Here is a 21,507-nt window from a genome sequence, read left to right on the forward strand (position 1 = left end):
TCACGGCCGTCCACCAGGAGGCAGTGTAAGATTGGCCATCAAATCCCGTACAGCGGCAAAAATCGTACATTCACCTGTAAGACACGGGAAGAGAAAAGAAAAAAAAAAAAAAAAGCAAAGAGTTAAATGGATTTCACAACATATTGCCAAAATGTCCCCATTGCTAAAATGTAAACAGCTGTAACAAATTTTACAATAACTTAAGTTTAATTAACTCTTTTAGATATTAGATAGATGGGATGTTTGTGATTGGTAAGAATGATTGTCATCTGTATATCACTGTTACTCTGGTTCTGTCTTTGCTGTAACATTAATCTGGGCAGATTCTAATTAAAGCTCTCTCTCTGGTAAGAATCTTGGGTTGGCTGTTTTATTGTAATATCAGGTAGAAAACCTTAGTAGAACTAGACATATATATTATCTGGAAAAGGGGATACGGTTATATGTTAGTTCTTGGAGGAGGAAACAAGGGTATTACATTTATCATTAATACACAACGCAGAGCGGATTATTCCGCACGCATATCAATTGGCAGTATTGGTTTGAGAGAGAAGTCTATACAACAGAATCTAGGACAATAAGCAGAACGATTATTTTTGATTAATTTGTTTTACATTTCGATTGCGAGACATTCTATTACATCCCATTTCTTATAGTAGAATCACTACCTAAACATTACTTCTGAAATAATGATAAAAAGTGGTAATATTCAACATTTGGTTGATATGACCAGTTTTAAGCACAGCAGAAAGGTAGTGGGAAAAAAATAGTAAATATTACTGCAGGAGAATACAATTCCCAAATTATACAGTTTTAAACCCCATACCTTCAACTATAAAGCCACAAATGGAAGCACTAAGATACACGTTAAGTCATTCTTAAAGGATTTACCTGGGCGTGGTGGATTCATCTCCGCAAATCTTTTCAGAATGTTGCTGACCATTAATGGAGCTGTCCCTGAAGAGTTCTGCTGACGCGGAATGTCAGCCTGCTGGGTTGTCCCAGATGCCATATCATAGATAATGGGAACAATAATACTAACAGCCTCAGTAGGTACTGATGTTTTCTGAGTTAGTTGAAGCTATGGGGAGGAAAAAAACCCAAGACAATATTATGTTGCATATTCCTCCCATTTCAAACTATTAACTACTTGGACAAAAATGACAACAATCTGTGCTATTTGTATTAGGGAAACAACTGATGAATGTTGTATAAATTTAAGTGTAAAAAAATGTAGTGTACTTACAAAAAACAGCATTTTAGATTTAAGCACAACGGCAGGAGTCCCTGGGGGAGCAATCGGTGGTGCGCTGGGAGGGATGGTCAAGCAGAACTGCACATTCCATTTCAGCTGATTTGTTTGATCTGGGAACTGTATTTAGACAGTAGGAAAAAAGAAAATCATTCATTTTCCTTCTACAACTGACTTAAGAATAAACACTGCATCCACATGTACTTTATTAAGAATCACAAGGGACAGCCCCAGAGCCTTTCCTACAAGAAGGGTTGTGCATGTCAAAATTTACTTGGTTATGGGCCTTTTATCCAAGATACCCTGATGGCTATCCCACACATACCACTAAAAAAAAAAAAAAGTGGCTTATTTTGAGAAAGCAGTTTATCCTTAGAATCAAAGGCTGCTCCTGTAAGGACTGGCACATAAGAGCAGCAGGTGAGTAGCTGGTAGGAGTCCAAAATGGGTTGGAGCTGTAAAACACAGGAGAGGGGTAGACCGGCCTGGAGGGAGTCACAATGATCCAGTCAGAATGCACAAGGGAAGAGATAACTATTTAAGTAGTCTCTTGGGGGAGAAAAAAAGACAAATTTGAAAGGGTGGGTGGCAGGATTTTGTGAGTGGCTTTATATATGGGGTAATGGGGATATCAAAGTGTAACATCAAACTAGCTAATCTGGCTTGTTGGGAAGAGTAAGGAATTCTCAACAGTGATGGCGATACCAGGGCCTGTGGACAGAGGAAACAGGGACGGGCTAACCTGAGCTCAGTCTTTGAGATGTTAAGCTTCAGGTAGTGGGATCCTGTAGCTGGCAGCAGAACTACATGTTACAACCTTGTCATAACCCAGCCCAACAACTAATGTATTATACTGGAGACTGCTGTGTTACACATAACCAGAATTTGATGGCAGATATTTCCTTGGACAAGCAGTAGGCTAATTTCTTCAGGTCTATTGGATTGTAGAATATAGCTCCCGCTGTATTATATTGTTAGACTCACCAGTTCTAGCTTCATGATGTGAACACAGTCTCTTAGGATGTGTGTTGGAGCACCCAACAGCTTTGTGAAAGCAATGAGGGTATTTGCTTTGAAAGGTGGACCTGCAACCTATAAAAGAAAAATGTTTAATGGCCTTAATGAAACCAGAATAATCATTGAACAGTATGAAGAGAATAAAAAAGGTCCATTAGATGAGGCAGAAGAACTACCATTACAGATCTCCCTGTCAAGGAAGAGGAAGGAGACAACATTATGGAAATGGCTCGGAACAGAAATCTAATACCATTAAATTGATATCTGATAAGGATGAACTAAACTTGAAGGAGATCTCAATTTAGCAGATGTTAGCATACCCTGGTTTCAAAGAATTTCTCCAGAACTTGCAGCTCTTCTGGCTTCCACTGTCCGGCATTCTCTGGTGTAACTTTCAACTGCAATGTCTGGTTTGTAGAGGGATTAAGAGCCACCCGACACTTAAGGACATCGGTCTTGAACATTATGACTCCTGGCTCATTGGAATTTATAAGCTGCAGCTGAAGAAAGAAAACAATAAACATGAAATAACTGATTTTCTACAATTATATATTAGGAAAACCATGCAGAATCTCAAGCAAAAAAGTATTATGAAGTTGTGTAATTTTAGGTTATCAAAAGGTATAACGTGCATACCGTTTCTTGCTGGATTATCCTCTGGAGATGCCTTCTCATGTTAACTGATCCTAGGAACCTTTCCAGAGGAGAACATAGGTAGCTGCCTGCCAGAGCAGGCGATAGTCCTGGAGTAGGAGAAGGCAATAGGAGTACGTGCAAGGCACTGTGGGTAAGGATTGTCGGGATGGATGCAGCCCATGAGCGCTGAGGTAGCTTTCGAGGGGGAGGCATATTTGTTGGCATTGACTGAGAACCTGTAAAAACAGGAGATAAAAAAAAAACAAAACACATTTAGTATTACTTGTAACGCTAGAGTAGGAAGTATTTCTAAAGAACTAAAAGGGTTTGCCATTTAATAACTTGAATGACACTCACCAAATAAAAAAATTGATATTTTGTTTCCATTCGGCTTTAACCAAATTACATGATTAAACAAAACACACATTTGCACAGGTGTTTGTCAGCAGCACACGTGGTACACAGGTGGATTTAGCAATGCCTCATTCATATTGATCCATGACGGTTCAATTGAGGAGATCCCAACAGAGAGCATGTTTATTATTTCATTCTTACTTAGCGAACTTCTCAGCCTTGTTTGCGTACATATATATATAAGGAAGCTCATATTTTGATTTTGTGAATTTCATGTTGGCCATAATTAGTTTTTATTATTTGTGTGCCTGGCTTTATATATGAAGATTGGTACCTTCAGACACCAATGTTGTATAGTGCAGATGTATGCAATAAACTTTTCTGTAGTAAGAATTAAGGGCCAGGGTTTGTTAAAGCATCCAAAGGGGCTTCAATACACCTTGAGCTTTATTTGATTTGTCAAACAATAGTATCATCGTTTTTAAGGATAAATGGTGTGAATTTAACAATTGTCTGGTTATTTAAATTTAATTAAATTTGACATTTGATTATTAATAGTTTAAATTTTTGGACCAAAATACTATATGCATTTAAAACCAGTTTACAGACCAGAATAGAGATTAAAGGAAATAAAATAACTGGTGATTTTTAATTAAAGTGTATGATGGGAACTACAACATACTTGTTCCGGCCCGTGGGGAGTGAGACACATCAGGGATAGGAGAGTGAAGAGATGGATTTGCTGGTGACATCCCAGTCATACGAGTTGCTGGAGAAGGACCAGATACTTGAGGAGACCCTGGCCAATTCCCTGCACGCTGGCTGGGTGACATCATGGTGTACGGAGAACTAGGGTCTAATGTACCTGTGCAAGTTGCAAGACGAGATTTTTTTTTATGACATCATCACTAATGTCAATAAACAATCTTTCCATGGGAGAATAAGCTGATGACGTCATGAAGTACGGTAAGACTACAACAAATCTCTCTCCTTTGTGGGCAATGAAGGATGTTTTGAGAACACAGTGAACTGTCATGAAGCCTGCCTCAATTTCCACTTTTATTAAAAACATTTAATGCACATAATCACCTGACATTAGAATGGAAGCTTATACTTTACTTCATAGTAATGATAAAAGTCAGCAAACCATAAAAACGAACTCCATAAAACAAGTTTCTCTGTTTGTTACTTTTGGTATAATCACCTCCAGTAAGCTTCTGAAAGCGGGGAGAGTGGGTGATGGGAACATACATTTTATACTTATTACACAATATATATGTGCATGTATTATGGAACAAGAAAAATAAAAGTTCCGGGAGACTCAATTTTCTCAGGACACTGATATTCATATACGTAAATTTGTGGATCTTAGACTAAAAGGGCAACTTGGAAACGTAATAAACACTTTTTAAATAGCCAATAGGTTGACCGACGGTAAAAAATGCCAATAGGTTGTGTTAATGTGTGTCTTGTTCAGCAGTCAGTAACGCTTTCCACTGTTATAACTTGACATATACAATATACTTACCTGCATGTCATGTATGTCAAATTTTGAGGGGAGGGGGGGTGACAACCCAACATTTTTAGTATAAAGGAACTCAATGTGTTCCCACCAAAACAAATACAATAGAGTTCAGACTTTGTTCTCCAAAATTTGGTTATAGAAGTCAGAGAGCTTTACACAACTGGTAGCTTGTCATCAGTACTCTGTACTGTAACACATTGTGTTACCTCGCTGCATTTTCTGCTTGTGATCCCCGCTATCCACTTGAATGTGAGCATGGTTTTTTTTTATTATACAGTATAAAATTCCTGCTTACATCTAGGGCAGGGCACACCACAGTTCGAAGTGTTTTTTGTCTGAATCAGTATGACAACAGGATAAAAGAATCTTGCACATTTAAATGTTCCAAAAACACACTCACCATGGGGGCTTGCAAAATTTGAGTTGGGGACCATTGTAATTCCAAGGGAGGAAGGTGATGGGGTGGGACCAAAGGAAGCGGGTGAAGGTGCTCTGAGTGCACCACTTGGAGAACTTTGCAGATTTCCTGACAAACAAAATTACAGCATAAAGATCCATAAAGGCAATGGGAAACAATTGTACCGCGCTAAACATGTACAGAAATTAAGATTTACTTTCTAACCTGGGAAGCCTTCTGTGAAACATTAACATACATTCTCAGAAATATCTTCCTTTTGGTCAACAAGCATTTGCAAGAGAGCCTTAAAGAGCTACAAATGTGGTTCTACGTAACCACTCGAGGCTGCTGCTAAAATCCAATAAACAGAATGGAAATCATATAGGAAAATCAATATTTTTAAAGGAAAGAAGAAGGGGTCAGAATATAAAGTGTAATAGAAATAATAATAATTATTATATGTATTTAAAAAAAAAGTTGCAGTCTCTAAAGTTCTTCTGACAAATATTATATCCATTTTTTCAGCATCTAAAGGCGCTCAAAGCGTTTTTGCATTAGCACCAAAGTTATGCTCTAGACAGTGTGACTTCCTCTACTAGTTGTTTTTCCGTGCAAGCAGTGAATTGGACAGACCATGTACATTAAAAAAAAAGGGAAAAATTAAATCTTACCAGGTGACTGTGAGTGCATCATAGATGGAGAAGGAGTAACTGCATTGTGGTAGGAGGAGGGTGGTGAAGTAAGAGGATATGCGCCCGATGTACCAGCCTGCTTTGCAAACTGCTTAAAATAAAAACAAAATGTAAATGGTAATAAATATTAAACTACTAAAATTAACAAAAAAGTATATTCAAATAATAACCATGCCCTTAGGTTTGAGCACATGCAATGAATGATAATCTCCAGAACACTCACACGTATCAGGTAACATAACTATGTATTGTACAAATGGGAATTTCTCTTTTATGAACAAGCCTTTATTGATGTCGTTCCTGACCATATGCATCCTTTATAATTTAGAGTACTGAGTAACCATCAATTTTTGGGAAAAGGCAGGAGTGGTACAGTTTTGTATTATGTACCTACACATTTAAACAAACAGCATTTTTGTAATCTTAATTCACCCACTTAATACAGACTTTTTTTTTGTCTAAATTAAGATTTGCTACTACTAATACTGCTACATAGAGCTTCAGAAATACAGTATTGCCTGGCTCATCTAATTCTCCATGACGGCCTCTTTTAAACAGCAACGGATTTAAAGAGTGTCCTCAACATCTGCAATTCATTGATTTTTAAAACTTCATTGCTTAATTGCTTTTCTGCCTCTATGGCTTAATATTAAACTACTTTGCATTTCACTAAATGCATACATCACGGCACCTGATTGTGTGGAGGCAAATGTGTGCTGTAGACATACCTGTGGTGTTTGCTGTGCTTGTGGTTGTAACTGGGATATTAGCGAATCCATCATATCACCACCTATCGGGGACGGCGGATTATCATCCTCGTTGACCGATCGCCTCCTTGCATCCTGATTGCTGTCTACAAACATATTCAGGAAAGTCTGTAGACAGAGAAAAATTGTGTAAATATCAAACACAGGCATGGCAAATTTCTAGTGAAAAAGTATCAGTTAAATGAACCATGGTATCCAATGAAAAAGAATAGTATTACATTTTTAAGTTATTTCTAACTATGTAGACTCCATAAATTTCGCTTAAACCCTAACTGAATCAGCCAACCCATTTATCAAAATACTCAATGCCTTTTGAATGTCCTTTATGGCCTGCATAGTTCTTATCTGGCAGCAAATTCTATATTTTCTATAGCTTCTGCAAAGTTGCAACCTTTGGTGACTCCAGGAAGGGACATATCAGCTTCGGTGAAGAAATGGGTAGGCTTGGTCACTTTAATCACTTTACTACAAACAATTCACACCTTAAGTCCGGGCGCCGGATAAAATCCTTCAACTATTTTGCTGTTGTCAAAGAGACTGTAGGCACCATCACGTATTGCTACCACTCCCCGACTTTTGCAGTAAATGTCAATGCAATACATGTTCCTGAAGGCCAGTCGAATATGTGTGGGGGACTGAGGGAGAATTGAAAAGCACTGGTAGGCCGTGTTTATTCGTTGCGTGAGTCCCAGCATTGGCACCGTTGGAAGCTTGTTAATTGCATTTAGAGGAGCTTGTGTATCAAATAATACCTAAGATTAAATGGAAAAAAATAGCTCCTGTTAACATTTCTGACAATATACCCATCCAATTAATGCCCATAAGTTAAATAAATAAAAATGCCAAAGAAAGTGGTGGTAAAACAAAAAACCGAAGGTATTTCTTCAAAGGCTTGAATCCCTTCGAATAAACTAAGATATTTACATTAAAAGTCTACAGTATTAAAGTTAAGAATTGTTAGCTGTAGTAATACCTGTAATAACTGGACTACGTTTGGAACTTTGTTGAACATTTCCTGCAGCTGGTGAAGAATGATATTGTGACAATTACTACAACCGGAATTAGGGCCAGTGGTTCCAAGTGAGATATGAAATTTATGGTGGACAGAGTTCCACTGTATGCTTATCTACAAATTAAAAAAAAACAAACACACATACATGTTAGAGCAGAGAATAGGTACACAACTTTCATAAAAAAAAAACAAAAAAACACAATTAAGAGGGACGCCAAAATAAGGATGTATTTTATAGTTTTTGTGAGCACTTTTTAATATGCATAATATTGCCGCTGAAGCTGTCAGTGTCAAGAAAGCACTTCCATTGAAATCAATTGGAGCACTTGCCATGTATGCACTTAGGGGTGAGAACAGACCCCTGCCAGCAGCGTTCACCCTGTGTTTTCACGTGGTATAAGGAGCAAAGGCTTATGGGGCGATCTGCAGAATTCCTCCATGCATTTGCAAAAGAGCCAATGTACATTTAAAAGGGACCTCTGAGCGATCATATTCATTAGTTTTATATATATATATAATGGCTGGAGTGTCCCTTTACAAATCAAAAACATAATGAGAACTGGTTTCTTGTTACATGAATAGCAATGTTATTCATTTCAGCCGAAAAGGTTAATTGTTTTTCATTCATTCTACTAAATGCTAAATATATTAATGTTGAGAAAGTTTGTTGAAACGGATCAATCAAGTCAAGATGCTTGTTGTCAAAATAGAGCACGGTTTTATTTGTGACACCTATACAGACACATTTAGGAATGCCCACAAACCGAGTTAAAAGCAAGGAAAATGCAGATCCCAGATAATGAAATGACATGGCAGCACAGTGTACGTTGATGTACTTTCCAGCATATCCTGTACCCTATCAGCATAGACCTGAGAACTACGAGCAGGCCAGAGGTGCGCTACTCGCTTTGGATAATTTATAAACGAGAGAGTCTGTGGCAGAGTGAGAGAAAACGTCATAACTGTCTTGCGAGCCGGCTCCTACAGTGTTTCTGTAGTAATGGCATGTAGGAGAATTATGTACATCTATGTAGACATGGTGCTATCAGTTATTTAACCCCTTAAGGACCAGGGTGATTTTACAATGTTTTCAAAAAAAAAAACCACCATAGCAATTTTCGTGTTTTTGCAAGGTTTTACTTTGTTCAATTTCCCACTAACTCATTTAGTGCACCCCTACAAATTATATATATATATATTTATTTTTTTTCAGGTCAAGTAGAGCTTTCTTTTGAAATCATAATATGATTATACAACACTCCTTGCTTGTTATGGCTATTTTACAATACAAATGTTTTCATTCAACACGGCTTTTACATTTTACTTACTGAGCTTCCCTTTGTTGGGCCGTAGCACAGGATAAGTTTTCGATAGTTGTACAAACGAACCTCAGAGAAGAGATTTAGATGAGGTGGTATATCTTGAGGAACAAAAAAAGGTAAATAAATAGATTGCAGACCGAAGCCCAGCCTTAAACAAAATTTGTAAATAAGGTACCTTGTAAACAACGGGAAAATTCCAATACACATTCATACAATCGAGCAATACTATTCCAGTCATTCAGGAACATCTCGACCACCTTTCGGCCACCAACTGGCTCCGAAAGTGGGTTTTCATACGTCAGGTAGACGTGCCGTGTGGGGCCTGTGAAAACGAATAGCCAAAAGATTATTTGCACAGTGTGTGAAACGGAAAAATGAGAAAGAACCCAAGAATGCAACATGCCCCCTGTTGCAATACCTTGTTCCCTGGATGTGGCACTGTTGAGAGGACAGTTCGCAAATACCAACTCTGCCACCCAAGTACGGTTATTCCTGCCTTGGAGTCGGAATGTGCAATCAAGTAGCGACTGTTCCAGCGCCTTCTGAGTTTCTTCACTTGTTCCTTTACATGGAGGAACCCTAGAAAAGGACATACAATTAAAAAAATCCACAATGAAATCTAAAGGATGAGTCTAACCGAGACTAAAAGCAAAATGTGGAATGTATAAAAGTTATAGAACGTCGAGCCAAACCCAACACAAAAAAACATAGCCAAATAGTTAAAAAAAAAAAACAATAAATAAAAAAAAAAACCTGCTGGTACCTTAGTATTCTAATGGCGTGACTGAAACCATCCCCTTCTATCTGAACACCTTGATGTGGAATCTCCATGTTGGATAGCTAAGAAAAAAAGTGGGAATACGTATATTTATTAATATACAGCACATAAATAGTACATCATATAACAATTAAGAGTTACAGAAAAAAAAGTTGGGAGGGGCCCACTCATTTAAAATATTCAAACTTGAATATTTATACAAATTAGTACATACTATACTACAACATTTTAAGAAACTCTGCAGCATTTACTCAAACACTGCAGAAAAAAGGGTTTTCAAGCAAATCATGGAAAAAGGAAGTTAAGATCTGTCGCACTGTTAAAGTGTACAATACAAGACTTACAATATAGGATTTGGATAAAACATTTTAAAGAGGCAGTCCAGCCATTGTATATACTCATACTGAATGCCACCTTCAAATTAACTTTTTTACATTGCAAACAGATGGAAGGATTCAGCAGATTCCCGCCAGTTCCTCTGTATTGTCTCCCCACTCCCCGAGCTCCATAGCTTCCACATAATGCTTTCTGTGAAAAGCATGTCACACAGTAGCAGGCCAGCTTCATCACTGTGTTTTGTGACATTTCCATGAGGTCTAGTACAGAACATCCACTGATCTACTGATCTCAAGCACTTTCCTACAAGCGACTGGCTACTTTAAGTACCCAAAACTGTTGCAAATAGCAGATCGAAGTGGGGATGATTGGCTGCAGCTTCCTCTAAAAGTATATTTCAAATAAAATCACGTAACCGTTAAAGAATGCAAACGTACGTACAAAGTGCTTTAATCTGCATTCTTTGTTATTGAAGACATATGAGATTTTAAACTATCCCTTTCAAAAAAATGCCAACTAAAGTTTTCCTGATACAATGAGAAGTCAAAGATGAATGACTAGCACACAAACGACAAACTTAAAATACCAACAATTTTGGGCTTTATTTTTCTTTAGCCCTACATATTCCAGCTCACCTCCATCCTAAGGCCGATGAAAGGCATGTTGGAGTCACACATAGCCACAAAATGAGCAAGTACTTTATTGAAGGCACACATCTCCCCTGTTCGTTTTGGCTTCTTACATTCAGAAGAACCCTGCTCACCAGAAAGCTGGAAATCAAAATAATAAGATAAAAAAAAAAAAAAAAAAAAAAAAAAAAAAAAGAATTCACTTTCTTTTAAAAATAAAAATAAATAAATAAATAAAAACTTCTTATATTTTAGCTTGGAATAAGAAAAAATATGAACTTGCCTTTATTCCTTATAATGAACTTGTTTGACACAATCAGATTGTACAAGTGTACATTTAACCGGGCACTTTCAAGTTGTCATATAGGTGCATAGCATGAACACAAATGAATGTCGCAATCATTAAAGGGACTACAACATTATTCCTAAACTACAGGACAGCCACAAGCCACACTTTGTAGCATCCAACTGTCCAATGTAGACAAACAATTCAGACTTTTTGAAATGTTGGTGTTTTCATAAATTCAAATTGTGTTCTAGTGGTGTATTATTACATATGAAACCGTGCACCATCATGCCCAGCAGGTAATGAAGTGAAAAACAGATCCCAGTACAAAACACAACTATTAATCTTGGATTGTACGCTTACCTTGCGCTTAGAGCCTGGTTTAGCTTGCTTGCGGCATGTGCCATCTACAGCTAGCTCCTCAACATTTGGTTTGAACTTCTGGAGCACAAGAGCAGTGGGTGGATTCTCTTCTCCATCTTGATGACCAACAGACAAGAAATGGTAGGCATACTCCAATTCTGTGGGGTTGCCAGCAACCTCAAACATTTCAACTACCTGCAAGAAAAATGGAATGCCATTTAGTAATACTTGGTAATATTTGGTATTAAGCAGATTAAGACCATTCATACTTAAATACAGACATACTAGAGTAACTGTACGTTGCACTTTCATGACACAGTTCCCAAAACCGTCACTTTCGCATAATCAATGGCAAAAAAATTAATTTTATTTTATATTTAACTAGATTAGGGAAACATCTGTTAATCCACAAAATATACATAGAAATGAGTGGAATGGGAGTCGATCACTTACTATATAATACTGTGGAAGACGGGTCAGCTTGATAAACAGCTTGTGCCTAGAGAGATTATTAACAGGGTGGGTTGGGTAGTTTGTTAGATGCAAAGTCTCAGAGCACACTGTGGGAAGATGCTTTACCGAATGCTTACACCGCTGTTGTCCAAGCCAAAATCTTGAAGTGAAAAGAAAAACACAGGGTATCAAGCATGCTTTGCAACAAAACACAGGAATGGTAGTTTCAGCTAACCAATGTGTCAGGGATTGTAAAGGGATTTTTAGATGACACTGCTCAAACTGGGCAGTCAGAAGACTTTACATATTCCCAAAATAAGGACACGTTTCTATTTATGTAGCGTCTCTGGAAATTGAGCATTGCCATGAGTCATCAAATCAAATTTTGGATGTTTCAATATATTGCAGTTTCTGCAACACTACACAAAATGTATTTTAAATACTGTCACCGGTGGTGTCTACTACTGTTTCTATCAAATATATACTGGAGAAAGCTTAGCCTTACATAAAGGCTTACAAATGTATTAAGTGCAATACTTTACCGATATCAATTATAACTTAAGAAACAGGGAGAGAGAAAAAGCTGAACCTACTTGAGTTGCTGAAGCCAAGGAATTATTCTTTTCATATCATCATTGATAGATTTTTCTATATCCTCCAATGTGGACTGGTCTGGAAAAAAAGGTCTTATGCTTTATTCTAAGAAATAGCTAGTTATTTTTGCTAGTTATCAGAGTATCATTTAGACTCAATCAGTGCACACTGACTAGGTCTGTACATAAGGCATGTATATAAAGAATTACAATTAGTCATAATTAACATCAGTATTCATATAACATATACAACCACAATGATGAACAGTACCACACAACTCTTACCAAATCCATACAACATGAGCTGAAACATTCCAGAATGAAGATCTACAAAAACATGAAGACACTCGGAACGGCCACAGGGCTCTAAGATGGGAATGACCAGCGTTGGAAGGGCTGTTTCGATGAAAGCTAAGGACAAACAATAAGAAAACATTGAAATAAAAACGGTTCCACAATATGTATATGAAACTGTAATATAAGGTAATGAAGGCAAGCCAAAAGACTATTTTCCACCAAATGCAGTTTTACAGTATAGCGGATCGGGACAAAGTGCTACGGCAAGTAAGATCTGATGGTTGTTTTATGTCAACCTAACTATTTATTGTACATTATACTAGTACTTATTTGCTTTCTGTCTACACGCATAACATAAAAAGGCCTTAAATGGTACAATCCATTAAGCATTTAGACTATTATAATATAGAGTTGTTAACCACATTTTGAAGAAATAAGGAGATTTGAAAAGTAATGCCAAAAAGTTTAGTTCAAGTACGTACAGTTATCCTTTGTATTGAAACTCTTCATGATGGCTTTTAATTCCTGCAGCTTCTGATGCGACCGTGCATGTACACTGTCTATTAGCAGTTTCTCTATCGACAAATGGTCAATCTTTAAAACAAGAAACAGAACACTCAAAATCGGAAAATTCAACTGCCTATAATGCAGTGTTGGAACATTTATCTGTGCCGTGTATGAATTGTTGGCTGTTTACCCGCATAGCTCTTTCCATTAACTTAGAATCACAGGCTGGAAGAGGAGGTTCATGGGAAATTTGCAGAGGTTTTGAACCATCATTCTCGTCAATCTTTATGGTGACCTTGTGAACAGATGCAGTTCCCGTTTTCCTTCCCAGTACCTGTTGGCTGTAAGGAGAAGGAAGAGTTCAGATATTTTGCCTTTACAAGAATTTGACAAATGTAAGTTAACGTCAATAACACAGATGCTAGCTTTTTGATGGTCTAAAACTCAACAACTTCATTTGGCTCAAATAATTGCAGGTAAATATAAATATATAACCTTAAAGGGAACTACCCCCATTTTTGCTAGTATTATATTAAAAATGTACAGTTCAGTATTTTTCATATTGTTTTCAGGCAGCTGCATGACTCATTTGTGTGTTCTAGCTCTGTTACCTTAGTACAATCTCCAAGCACGCTGACTGCTCAGCACACTGCCTGACTAATTAAGTATATGAATGAATAAAGAATGAGCTCAGTGTGGCGATTGTGCAGAGAAAGCCACCAAATATCACGACTGACAATGGCAGCCCACAGGTCTGCAGATAAAGGAAGTTTATAGGAACAAAATAAGGTACAACCAGATTTTCGGCAATGCTAACCTACATTACGTTATACAGTACTGTATTTTATGCTCAAGGAGAAAATACTTTTTTCCCCATACGACTACTCCTTTCAATGATTGTTCTTGGAAAACCCCTTTTATTCAAGAAGTTCAAAAAATTAGGACCTCAAGATTCACAAATATTCAAAGTTAAAAAAAAAAAAGTAGCAACATCGTGCCTCACAAAAGCTCACAGCTGACTTAGCTAGTAAACCTTCCCAAGGAATTAGATATTAATTGTACACTTTACAAGTTACAAAAACACACACACACACAAAAAAAAATAACTTACTTCCAAACTGTAAGAGTGAGGCATTTTCCTGCATAGTAACGCTCCACCTGTACAAGATCGCCCCAACGTTCTCGTATCAGCATTAAAGTTTGTGAATGGAGGACTTCCAGCTGAAGGGACAGGCAGAAGGAGTCTTTGCAGAAACAACGTTAAGGATATTTTTTTTGTATTGCGCAAAAAAGAAATCACAGGAAAAACGTCAAGTTAGCTTTGAATGTAGAGATATGGGCCAAAAACAATTACATTTCTCTATCTCCTGTGTATTTTATTTAGGCTAAAAAATTGACCGTGAAAATGTAAAAGCAGCAAGTAATGTTAGATTTAACGTTTTGCGTACCAGCTTTACAACAAGGTTTCACTCCAGACCCTAGCTATCTTAATAAGCTACTAGGTTATCAGTTTAAAGGTACATGGAAATATACTCTCACAGTACTGAAAGGATACGCAAGCAGTTGTACATGTCTTGAAGTGGTTTTTCATCTGAAAATAGTCTCGACTGAATCAACTGATGGATAAAGTTGATCTGCATGCTGTGGACCAATGCACGACCATCTGAAAAATATATATTAAAATACATTCGTTTTAGAAAGAATTATTCTATGGTTCACTATTGCACATTATCAGCAAGCAGCCAATTCACTGACCTGTTTGGCCGGGAGCCAGAAAGATCTCAGCTGCATAAATCGTGCATAAGTAGGGAACTGGTTGTCCTCACATGTAACATCACTGACAGAACGTGAGTATGGAAACACTAAGGCCTAGCCTGGTACATTAGCAGGCGCCATACAATACTGTGCTCAGGACGCTGACCATTTAAAGAATATCTACAATGTGTCTACATATGTCAGGCTTGGGAACTCAAAACAAAAAAAGGAATAAGGTACAGTGAGTGATCCCAAAAAGTTCTCCAAACAGTATGCAAAACTTTTGAACACTATCAATAGTAGGCAGTGATGATGCTGCCCTACGTCAGATCTAGGGAGCCCTCAAAAGTAAATGCAACCAACAATTTTAGCCTGAAATGGATGGTTGAGTTATCACGTCAGATTTACCTCCAGTTTCTTTATCTTCCACCAGTATTTCCAATTTCAGAAGGCGCCAAGGAATGTCAGGATCATCTCCCATTACAGTAAGGGTTGCTTCAAATTCCCCCTCGACACGAAATTTTACCCTGCCATTGGCTGTGTTGAGAAAAAGCAATGATAGTCATTTCTTTCTGAAAAGAATATAATGACCAAAAGGAGTGTTCCTCGGGGTCCCTGAATTTCCTGTAGTAAGGTTTAGCAATTCTCCGATTTGCATATAGAAAAAGTTAATCCTAAACTTTGTCTCTTTCTCTGCTGCTTTGGAATAAGCATTTTAAGAAACTGTGCCTCTTCACTTATTATTGCATTCTTTCAGCTAAACAACTCTGCTTCCCTGGCGTCCGCATCACCAACCTATCATTCCCTGCACCTCCGCGTGTTTCACAGGGACTACAATTTGTAATTTTAAAAGAAAAGCAATATTTAAACATACAACACAACATTTACTTATGAATACTTACCAACTGTGAGATTTGCCAGCTGCGGAGGGAGGTCTGTAGTTACAAGTCGATGTCGGAGGATCTGATTCAGCTGATGAAGAGTTGTTTGCTTCTCTGTTTTTGTTATAGGATCTGGGGGGATTATTTTATCCTGTAAGGAAGAGATATTTAAAAAAAAATGTAAGTTTATTTACCTGAAGTAAGGAATTCATATAACAGTAAGAGAAAAATAACAGCTGTATACATAAAAACATAGACAGACTTAAGTGAAATACTGACATACACAGGGAACAAGGAAAAAATAGTAATGATTTCATAGCTTTCCCCATGTAAACAAAATTACAACCCACACCAAATTTATTAAATCGGAACTGCCTTGAAATGTATTGTGCTGTAATTATTTGGAACGCTGTTATAAGTCATGTTATTAAAATTTAGGTAGCCTAACAGTAAGCTTGGAGTAGATCTTCACAGGAATGGAAAAGACCACAACAACATAAATGGTCACAAGCAACAAGCATATTGACAGGAACCTCTATTTAAGTTTAACAAATTTACAATGTAATTACAACTCTGTACACTGAATACTTTGTCAACCCAGATATATTGCACAGCAAAGTAATACCACAAAATATTTCTTGAAAGCATTTTCTTCTTTTGTATGTGCATGTTGGGCGTATATTTATGAGATGATAGCATACTACAGATATGTCATTATATTACTCATGTGAAATAAAATATAAACATCATCTGTGACCTATTGCGCTGTATTGAAGCAATATTACCCCTATGACCTACGTAACGAAAAGGAAAAAAAAAAATAGAAAGAAAACAAGGGGTACCCTAATACATGTTGGCAGCCGCGGGTAAGACCCTGTTGTTAGCACGTCAATGGCATAAGGAATAGCAAAACTGGGCAAACGAGCATGCACCAGGGCATCTCGGGCTAAGGATGCAAGGCGATCAGCGGTGTCCACAAATAATATGGTTTGCTGATCTAGGAAGCTTGATATCATCTGCAAAAGAAGAACAGAAGTCAGGTTTGCTGAGAAATAGCATCCCATTATAAATAATTCAATGCGCACCACTAACCTGTGCCGTACATGAATAGCTGGAAAGTCACTACTATGTCATTCCCTTGGATGATCCCAGTTACAACAACCAAATTTTGCATTTGCATGCTGTCAACAGCTGACTTTGGAGGTGTTTGAAACTGGGCCACCTACTAAAACTTTTCTAGACCACCATTTACCAAGCTTGACATTGTAATTCCAAATGTTCAAGAGCTAAAAACAGATCATTAATGTTATCATTGCTCTCTGAAAAATCAGTAGTCTTAAGCACGCTGTTTCAGTGAGTATATATATATATATATATATATATAATATATTTAACTTTAGTAGTTGGTTTCAATAACGCTATTGGAACCCCTTCATACCACTAGTACGGTAACTTACTAGACAGCCTGAGGTGCCAAGATGAGAAAATGGGGATGGCTTAACAGAAAACTCGGGGCACAAGATTTTTTTTTGGGGGGGGCTTCAATACTTGAAAAATTTAAACTGCAGTCACGTAAACAAGCATTTTGATACAAGTGATCTCTTCAACAGATGCATTGCAAAACACATTCTCAAACAGAACTTACCGCACACTTCTCTACTTTGCCTGCATTATTTGCCCATTTCACCAGTGCTAGTAACCGCACAAAAAGCTGACGAGTCCGGCTGGCAAACTGCACAATTTCAATCTTCCTAAAACCAAACAAAACATAAGAACATGTTATACCTTGCAATGGCTTACTGATCATTTGTTGAAGAAGCCTTAAATTAATCACAAAGATACGAGGAACTTAGAACTATATTAAGACTCGAACTAACAAAAGTAAAAACTCCAACACCCAAATGCCTTGCATACTAAATAGCAACCGAGGGCACAAAACAGGGTGACTGTTTGGTACACGTAGCTGTTAGCGTAACATTCTACTATGTCGTACATATCGTTTACACAGCATTAACATATTATGGCTAACTAGAATGATCCTGCCCATCCAGTCATAATTATACATAAGCCCACATGCCAATTATATAAAGCATTATGCAGTCAGAAATCCTCATTAGTATACAAATGAAGGACTTTATTTTTTCTCCTTGACTATATGCATTTTTACAAGAGCTGAGTAAATTGTTGGTGCTATAGAACTAAATAGAATAATAATTTCCTAGCTCAGTATAGTAGATGCGTCCAACACACAACACCCCCTCATCAAAAGTCAAAAGCGATGGCCTTTTACCATCCAGCGGGTGAATGAACAGTAAGGAATTTTAAAAACGCATGAAAATCTTATAGAAATGAATTCACCTTTCCATGTCAGTCTTTCTCGGAAGCCTATAGGGACACAAAAGAACAAAGTTAATATGAACATAAAAGAAAAAAGCGCATTTCATGAGAGCTAATCGCACGGGGCGTAAGAAATATTTTAAAAAAATCCGCACTGTGCTACTTGAAAAATAGCTCATAAGGCTTTTTGTGATTAGTTTACATGCATGCAATATACGAGATGTCAGAACACTGGACCTAACAGCTGTTCATTTTTGAACAGTATTAGCTTAGATATCAAAAGGTAAAATACTTATGTTTATGCAAATGTGAAATAAGTATAGAATAGAATAGAATACTTCAATATCGCGAGACTCTATCCTGTATGAGCACCGGTTTTATATTTTAGATCAATATTTCAGAGGAACAGACATTGGCAAGAGCGATTGCCTGCTAGGAAGTGATATTCGCAATTATGAAACACGGTAAAAACTGAATTTTACCATAGTGAGCTATTTTAACTTTGTATGCCAAAACACACTCTTACTCCGAACACATATTTAGTCAAATAGATGCAAAATGATGCCAAATCACACACACTTTTTTTTTTTATAATGCGTGATGTTCTTCAACAAGTTTGTATTAAAGAAGTGTCAGTGACAAAATATTTCAAAATGAACATTCTGCGGGTATGGGAAGAAAACACAGAACCGATGACATATGTTAGATTTCAAAAACAATAAGACATTGGAGATGTACATATAGCCACACATCTCAAGTGTTACTGACAATGAGTGCCAGATATTTGTGTGTGTATCTATCTATACATATTGTGTGTGTGTGTGTTAATGGTATGTCAGTGTTCCAGGGCTCTGTATCCATACAGAGAAGCTTAATGATGGGTCATATTTAAGAGATCAGGAGGTTAGGGACAGCTATTGATTCATCAGATCGGCACCAAAGTGATATAAAACGAACCCCCCCACCCTACAACTCTATGTACTCACAGATCCGCCAGGACGTTGATCTCCTGATAGGTCCTCTGAAGCAAGAAGTCTATGAGTGTGCTTAGTCGGTAGCCATGACTGGGGGACGTTGTAGCCACCACTGCCCCCGAGGGAGGCGCCTGTGGGGCAGAAGTTGGACCCCCAGCCACTACCAGCTGACTGTTCTCCAGCTGCACGGGAGGCATGTTTATCCACAAATCGAAACGGATTTCTAACTGCGATTCTCGACGAGTACTTGAGTACAAGGTAATGGGTAATTATTACACCCCGTCACGAAACAAAATGGGTCAAAAGGCGCCCGAAGCCATATGCCTCACAATAACATAGACATATATACACATCACCGGACATCTAACTACTCCACAGACACCATTGCCCAAGCTTGGGAACTCAGGTTCCGGTTCGGACTCACGCTCCGTGTGAATCCGAAACCCTACCAGTGGCCTCCTCCTTCACGCACCGGAAGGGATTGAGGAGCCGGGCGGGGGCTCGGCCGGAAGAGAAGCTACTGAGACGAGCGGGGAATGCGCATGCGTGTTCGTGCCTCTGTCTGGCGGTTCAATTTTGTGTCACAGGCTCCAGCTCTCGTGACGGAGATTGTCGAGTGCGGGATTCCCGCATTAGATATCCCTGTATTGGAAAATAAAAGTATAGAAGTGTTACCCAGAGGGGTGCCAAAAATAGAGTATCAAATAAATGCTTGTTACGAAAGGCGAGCTCCAAAATATTAGACAGTTCTAAGCAGCGTAATGCTATCGTGTGAATTGGATGCGGTTACAAAACACTAGTTTGTCACGTTCAAAATCAGACACCTGACATCCAGTGTTCCCTTTAATTTTTAGTACTTGTGGCATGTTTTTCCTGTTATAAAAATGTATGCACTGAATGCTTCTGCAAATATAAGTGCAAACGTAGTTATTATTTTGTTTGATCATGCTCTTTTTTGAGAATAATTGTGCAACTATAAACGTTCATTTTTTAAAAAGTAAATTTGGCAGAGCCTCCATTATGGTCATAATAAAATTGTCATCACCCCCTCCTTGGCTGTGCTACAGCTCTACTAATCCCTTAAGTATTTCGGGTATATATCAAATAACTTTCGGAAGGTATAGGTATCAAAGCTGGCCTTAGGTGTTCTGCCGCCCTGTGCAGACTACGCCTCTGCCCCCCCATCCCCCCAAAAAGAAAGGAAAAAAATCTTGTAACAAACAAATAGCTTTCATTAAACAAAACAGCTAATCTGCTGTAACAAATTTTTTTTTTAAAATATTGAAAAAAATGGACCCCAGAAAGCATTTCCTTGGGCCCTGATCCGCGCTCTCTAGCATGCAATCATGCCCTCCGATACCACGCCAGCTGCAGATTAGGGGGAGACTGAAAATCACATGTTAACTCAGCATTGAAGGTTAGATCAAATAAACAGAATCAGACATACAAACCCTCTATTTGTAGGTATACAATAATAATGTATGGAAACAGAGTACCAGATACAGATCGACAGAATAACACACACCCAGCTTTGCAGGTATAAATCAATTGGAATTCACATATAAACTCAGCATTAAAGGTATAGATAACCCCCTAAATTACAGCATAGATCACAGGTTGCACACCCCAAAGCCAGCCCTGGTGTCCACATTGCCCACTTAGAACCTAACCAGATTATACACATATTACAGCCCAGCCTGAGCCAACTTTGTCCCCAAACAGCCCAGTGTAAGACAGCTTTGTCGGCAAACCATGTACCCCCACTTCTCACTATCTTCCCCATCTACCCCCCTTCTTATTTGCCCCTTCTCACAATGTACCCCCATTCCCCCGTCTCACTGCCTTCCCCCCTTTCTCACTATGTTCCCCCTTCCCCACTTCTCAATATGTACCCCCTCTACCTTTTCTCACTATCTACCCCTCCCCTACTTCTCATTATCTATCCCCTCTCACTATGTAGCCCCTCTCCCCCTTTATCACTATCTATCCCTTCTGCCCCTTCTCACTGTCTTCCCCCTCTGCCCCTTTCTCACTGCCTCCCCCCCTCTGCCCCTTCTCACTGCCTCCCCCCTCTGCCCCTTCTCACTATCTACCCTCCTCCCCTTCTCACTATCTACCCTCCTCCCCTTCTCACTATCTACCCCCCCTCCCCTGCCCCTTCTCAGTATCTACCCCCACTCCCCTTCTCACTATCTACCCTGCTGAGCGCCGAAATATGACGTCATATTCCGGCGCCCAGCAGGAAACGCCGGCACCGCGGCGGAGATAGATGTCTCGCGTATGAGAGTGAGGGGCGCCGAGCGGTTGCTAAAAAATTCATGAGCGACTGCTCAGTGCCCCTGTT

At 38.4% G+C, this 21,507-nt stretch overlaps 1 protein-coding gene across 4 annotated transcripts; it reads right to left on the reverse strand.

Annotated features, from left to right (window-relative positions):
- On the reverse strand, positions 1 to 19,360 carry LOC149278370 (mediator of RNA polymerase II transcription subunit 14-like). Of its 4 annotated transcripts, none has more exons than XM_089502065.1 (31): positions 19,176 to 19,360; positions 18,211 to 18,237; positions 17,498 to 17,603; positions 16,695 to 16,868; positions 15,874 to 16,003; positions 15,380 to 15,508; positions 14,772 to 14,879; positions 14,328 to 14,460; positions 13,407 to 13,557; positions 13,192 to 13,303; positions 12,698 to 12,823; positions 12,413 to 12,491; positions 11,820 to 11,979; positions 11,367 to 11,561; positions 10,724 to 10,858; positions 9,738 to 9,814; positions 9,393 to 9,553; positions 9,150 to 9,296; positions 8,981 to 9,072; positions 7,614 to 7,766; positions 7,123 to 7,392; positions 6,602 to 6,748; positions 5,853 to 5,949; positions 5,185 to 5,310; positions 3,942 to 4,124; positions 2,906 to 3,141; positions 2,590 to 2,769; positions 2,237 to 2,344; positions 1,247 to 1,372; positions 892 to 1,081; positions 1 to 74 (listed from the first exon to the last, which is right to left on the reverse strand). In XM_089502065.1, exons 1-31 carry the CDS (start codon positions 19,358 to 19,360, stop codon positions 1 to 3), a joined length of 4,317 nt encoding a protein of 1,438 aa, XP_089358191.1. The 4 variants fall into 4 exon arrangements, with proteins under 4 accessions (XP_089358191.1, XP_089358190.1, XP_089358188.1 ...); XM_089502064.1 differs by having other exon boundaries at positions 5,853 to 5,952; XM_089502062.1 differs by having other exon boundaries at positions 3,942 to 4,129; positions 5,172 to 5,310; positions 5,853 to 5,952.
- Between the last annotated feature and the right edge of the window lie 2,147 nt (positions 19,361 to 21,507).

The sequence above is a fragment of the Sceloporus occidentalis genome, unplaced genomic scaffold, assembly GCF_023333645.1.
Source record: "Sceloporus occidentalis isolate IW3139 unplaced genomic scaffold, rSceOcc1.0.p SCAF_192, whole genome shotgun sequence".
In the NCBI taxonomy this organism is placed as follows: Eukaryota; Metazoa; Chordata; class Lepidosauria; order Squamata; family Phrynosomatidae; genus Sceloporus; species Sceloporus occidentalis.

What these genes read in the sequence shown, in the direction of transcription:
- LOC149278370 (XM_089502062.1), bottom strand. Translation starts at nt 19,360, where the DNA reads ATGCCTCCCGTGCAGCTGGAGAACAGTCAGCTGGTAGTGGCTGGGGGT. An exon ending in CCCCATGGTGAGTGTGTTTT is followed by an intron (nt 4,130 to 5,171) that starts TGGAACATTTAA and finishes TCTTGCAACTTG; the next exon opens with CACAGGTACATTAGACCCTA. An exon ending in AATCTAAAATGCTGTTTTTT is followed by an intron (nt 1,082 to 1,246) that starts GTAAGTACACTA and finishes TCCTCCCCATAG; the next exon opens with CTTCAACTAACTCAGAAAAC.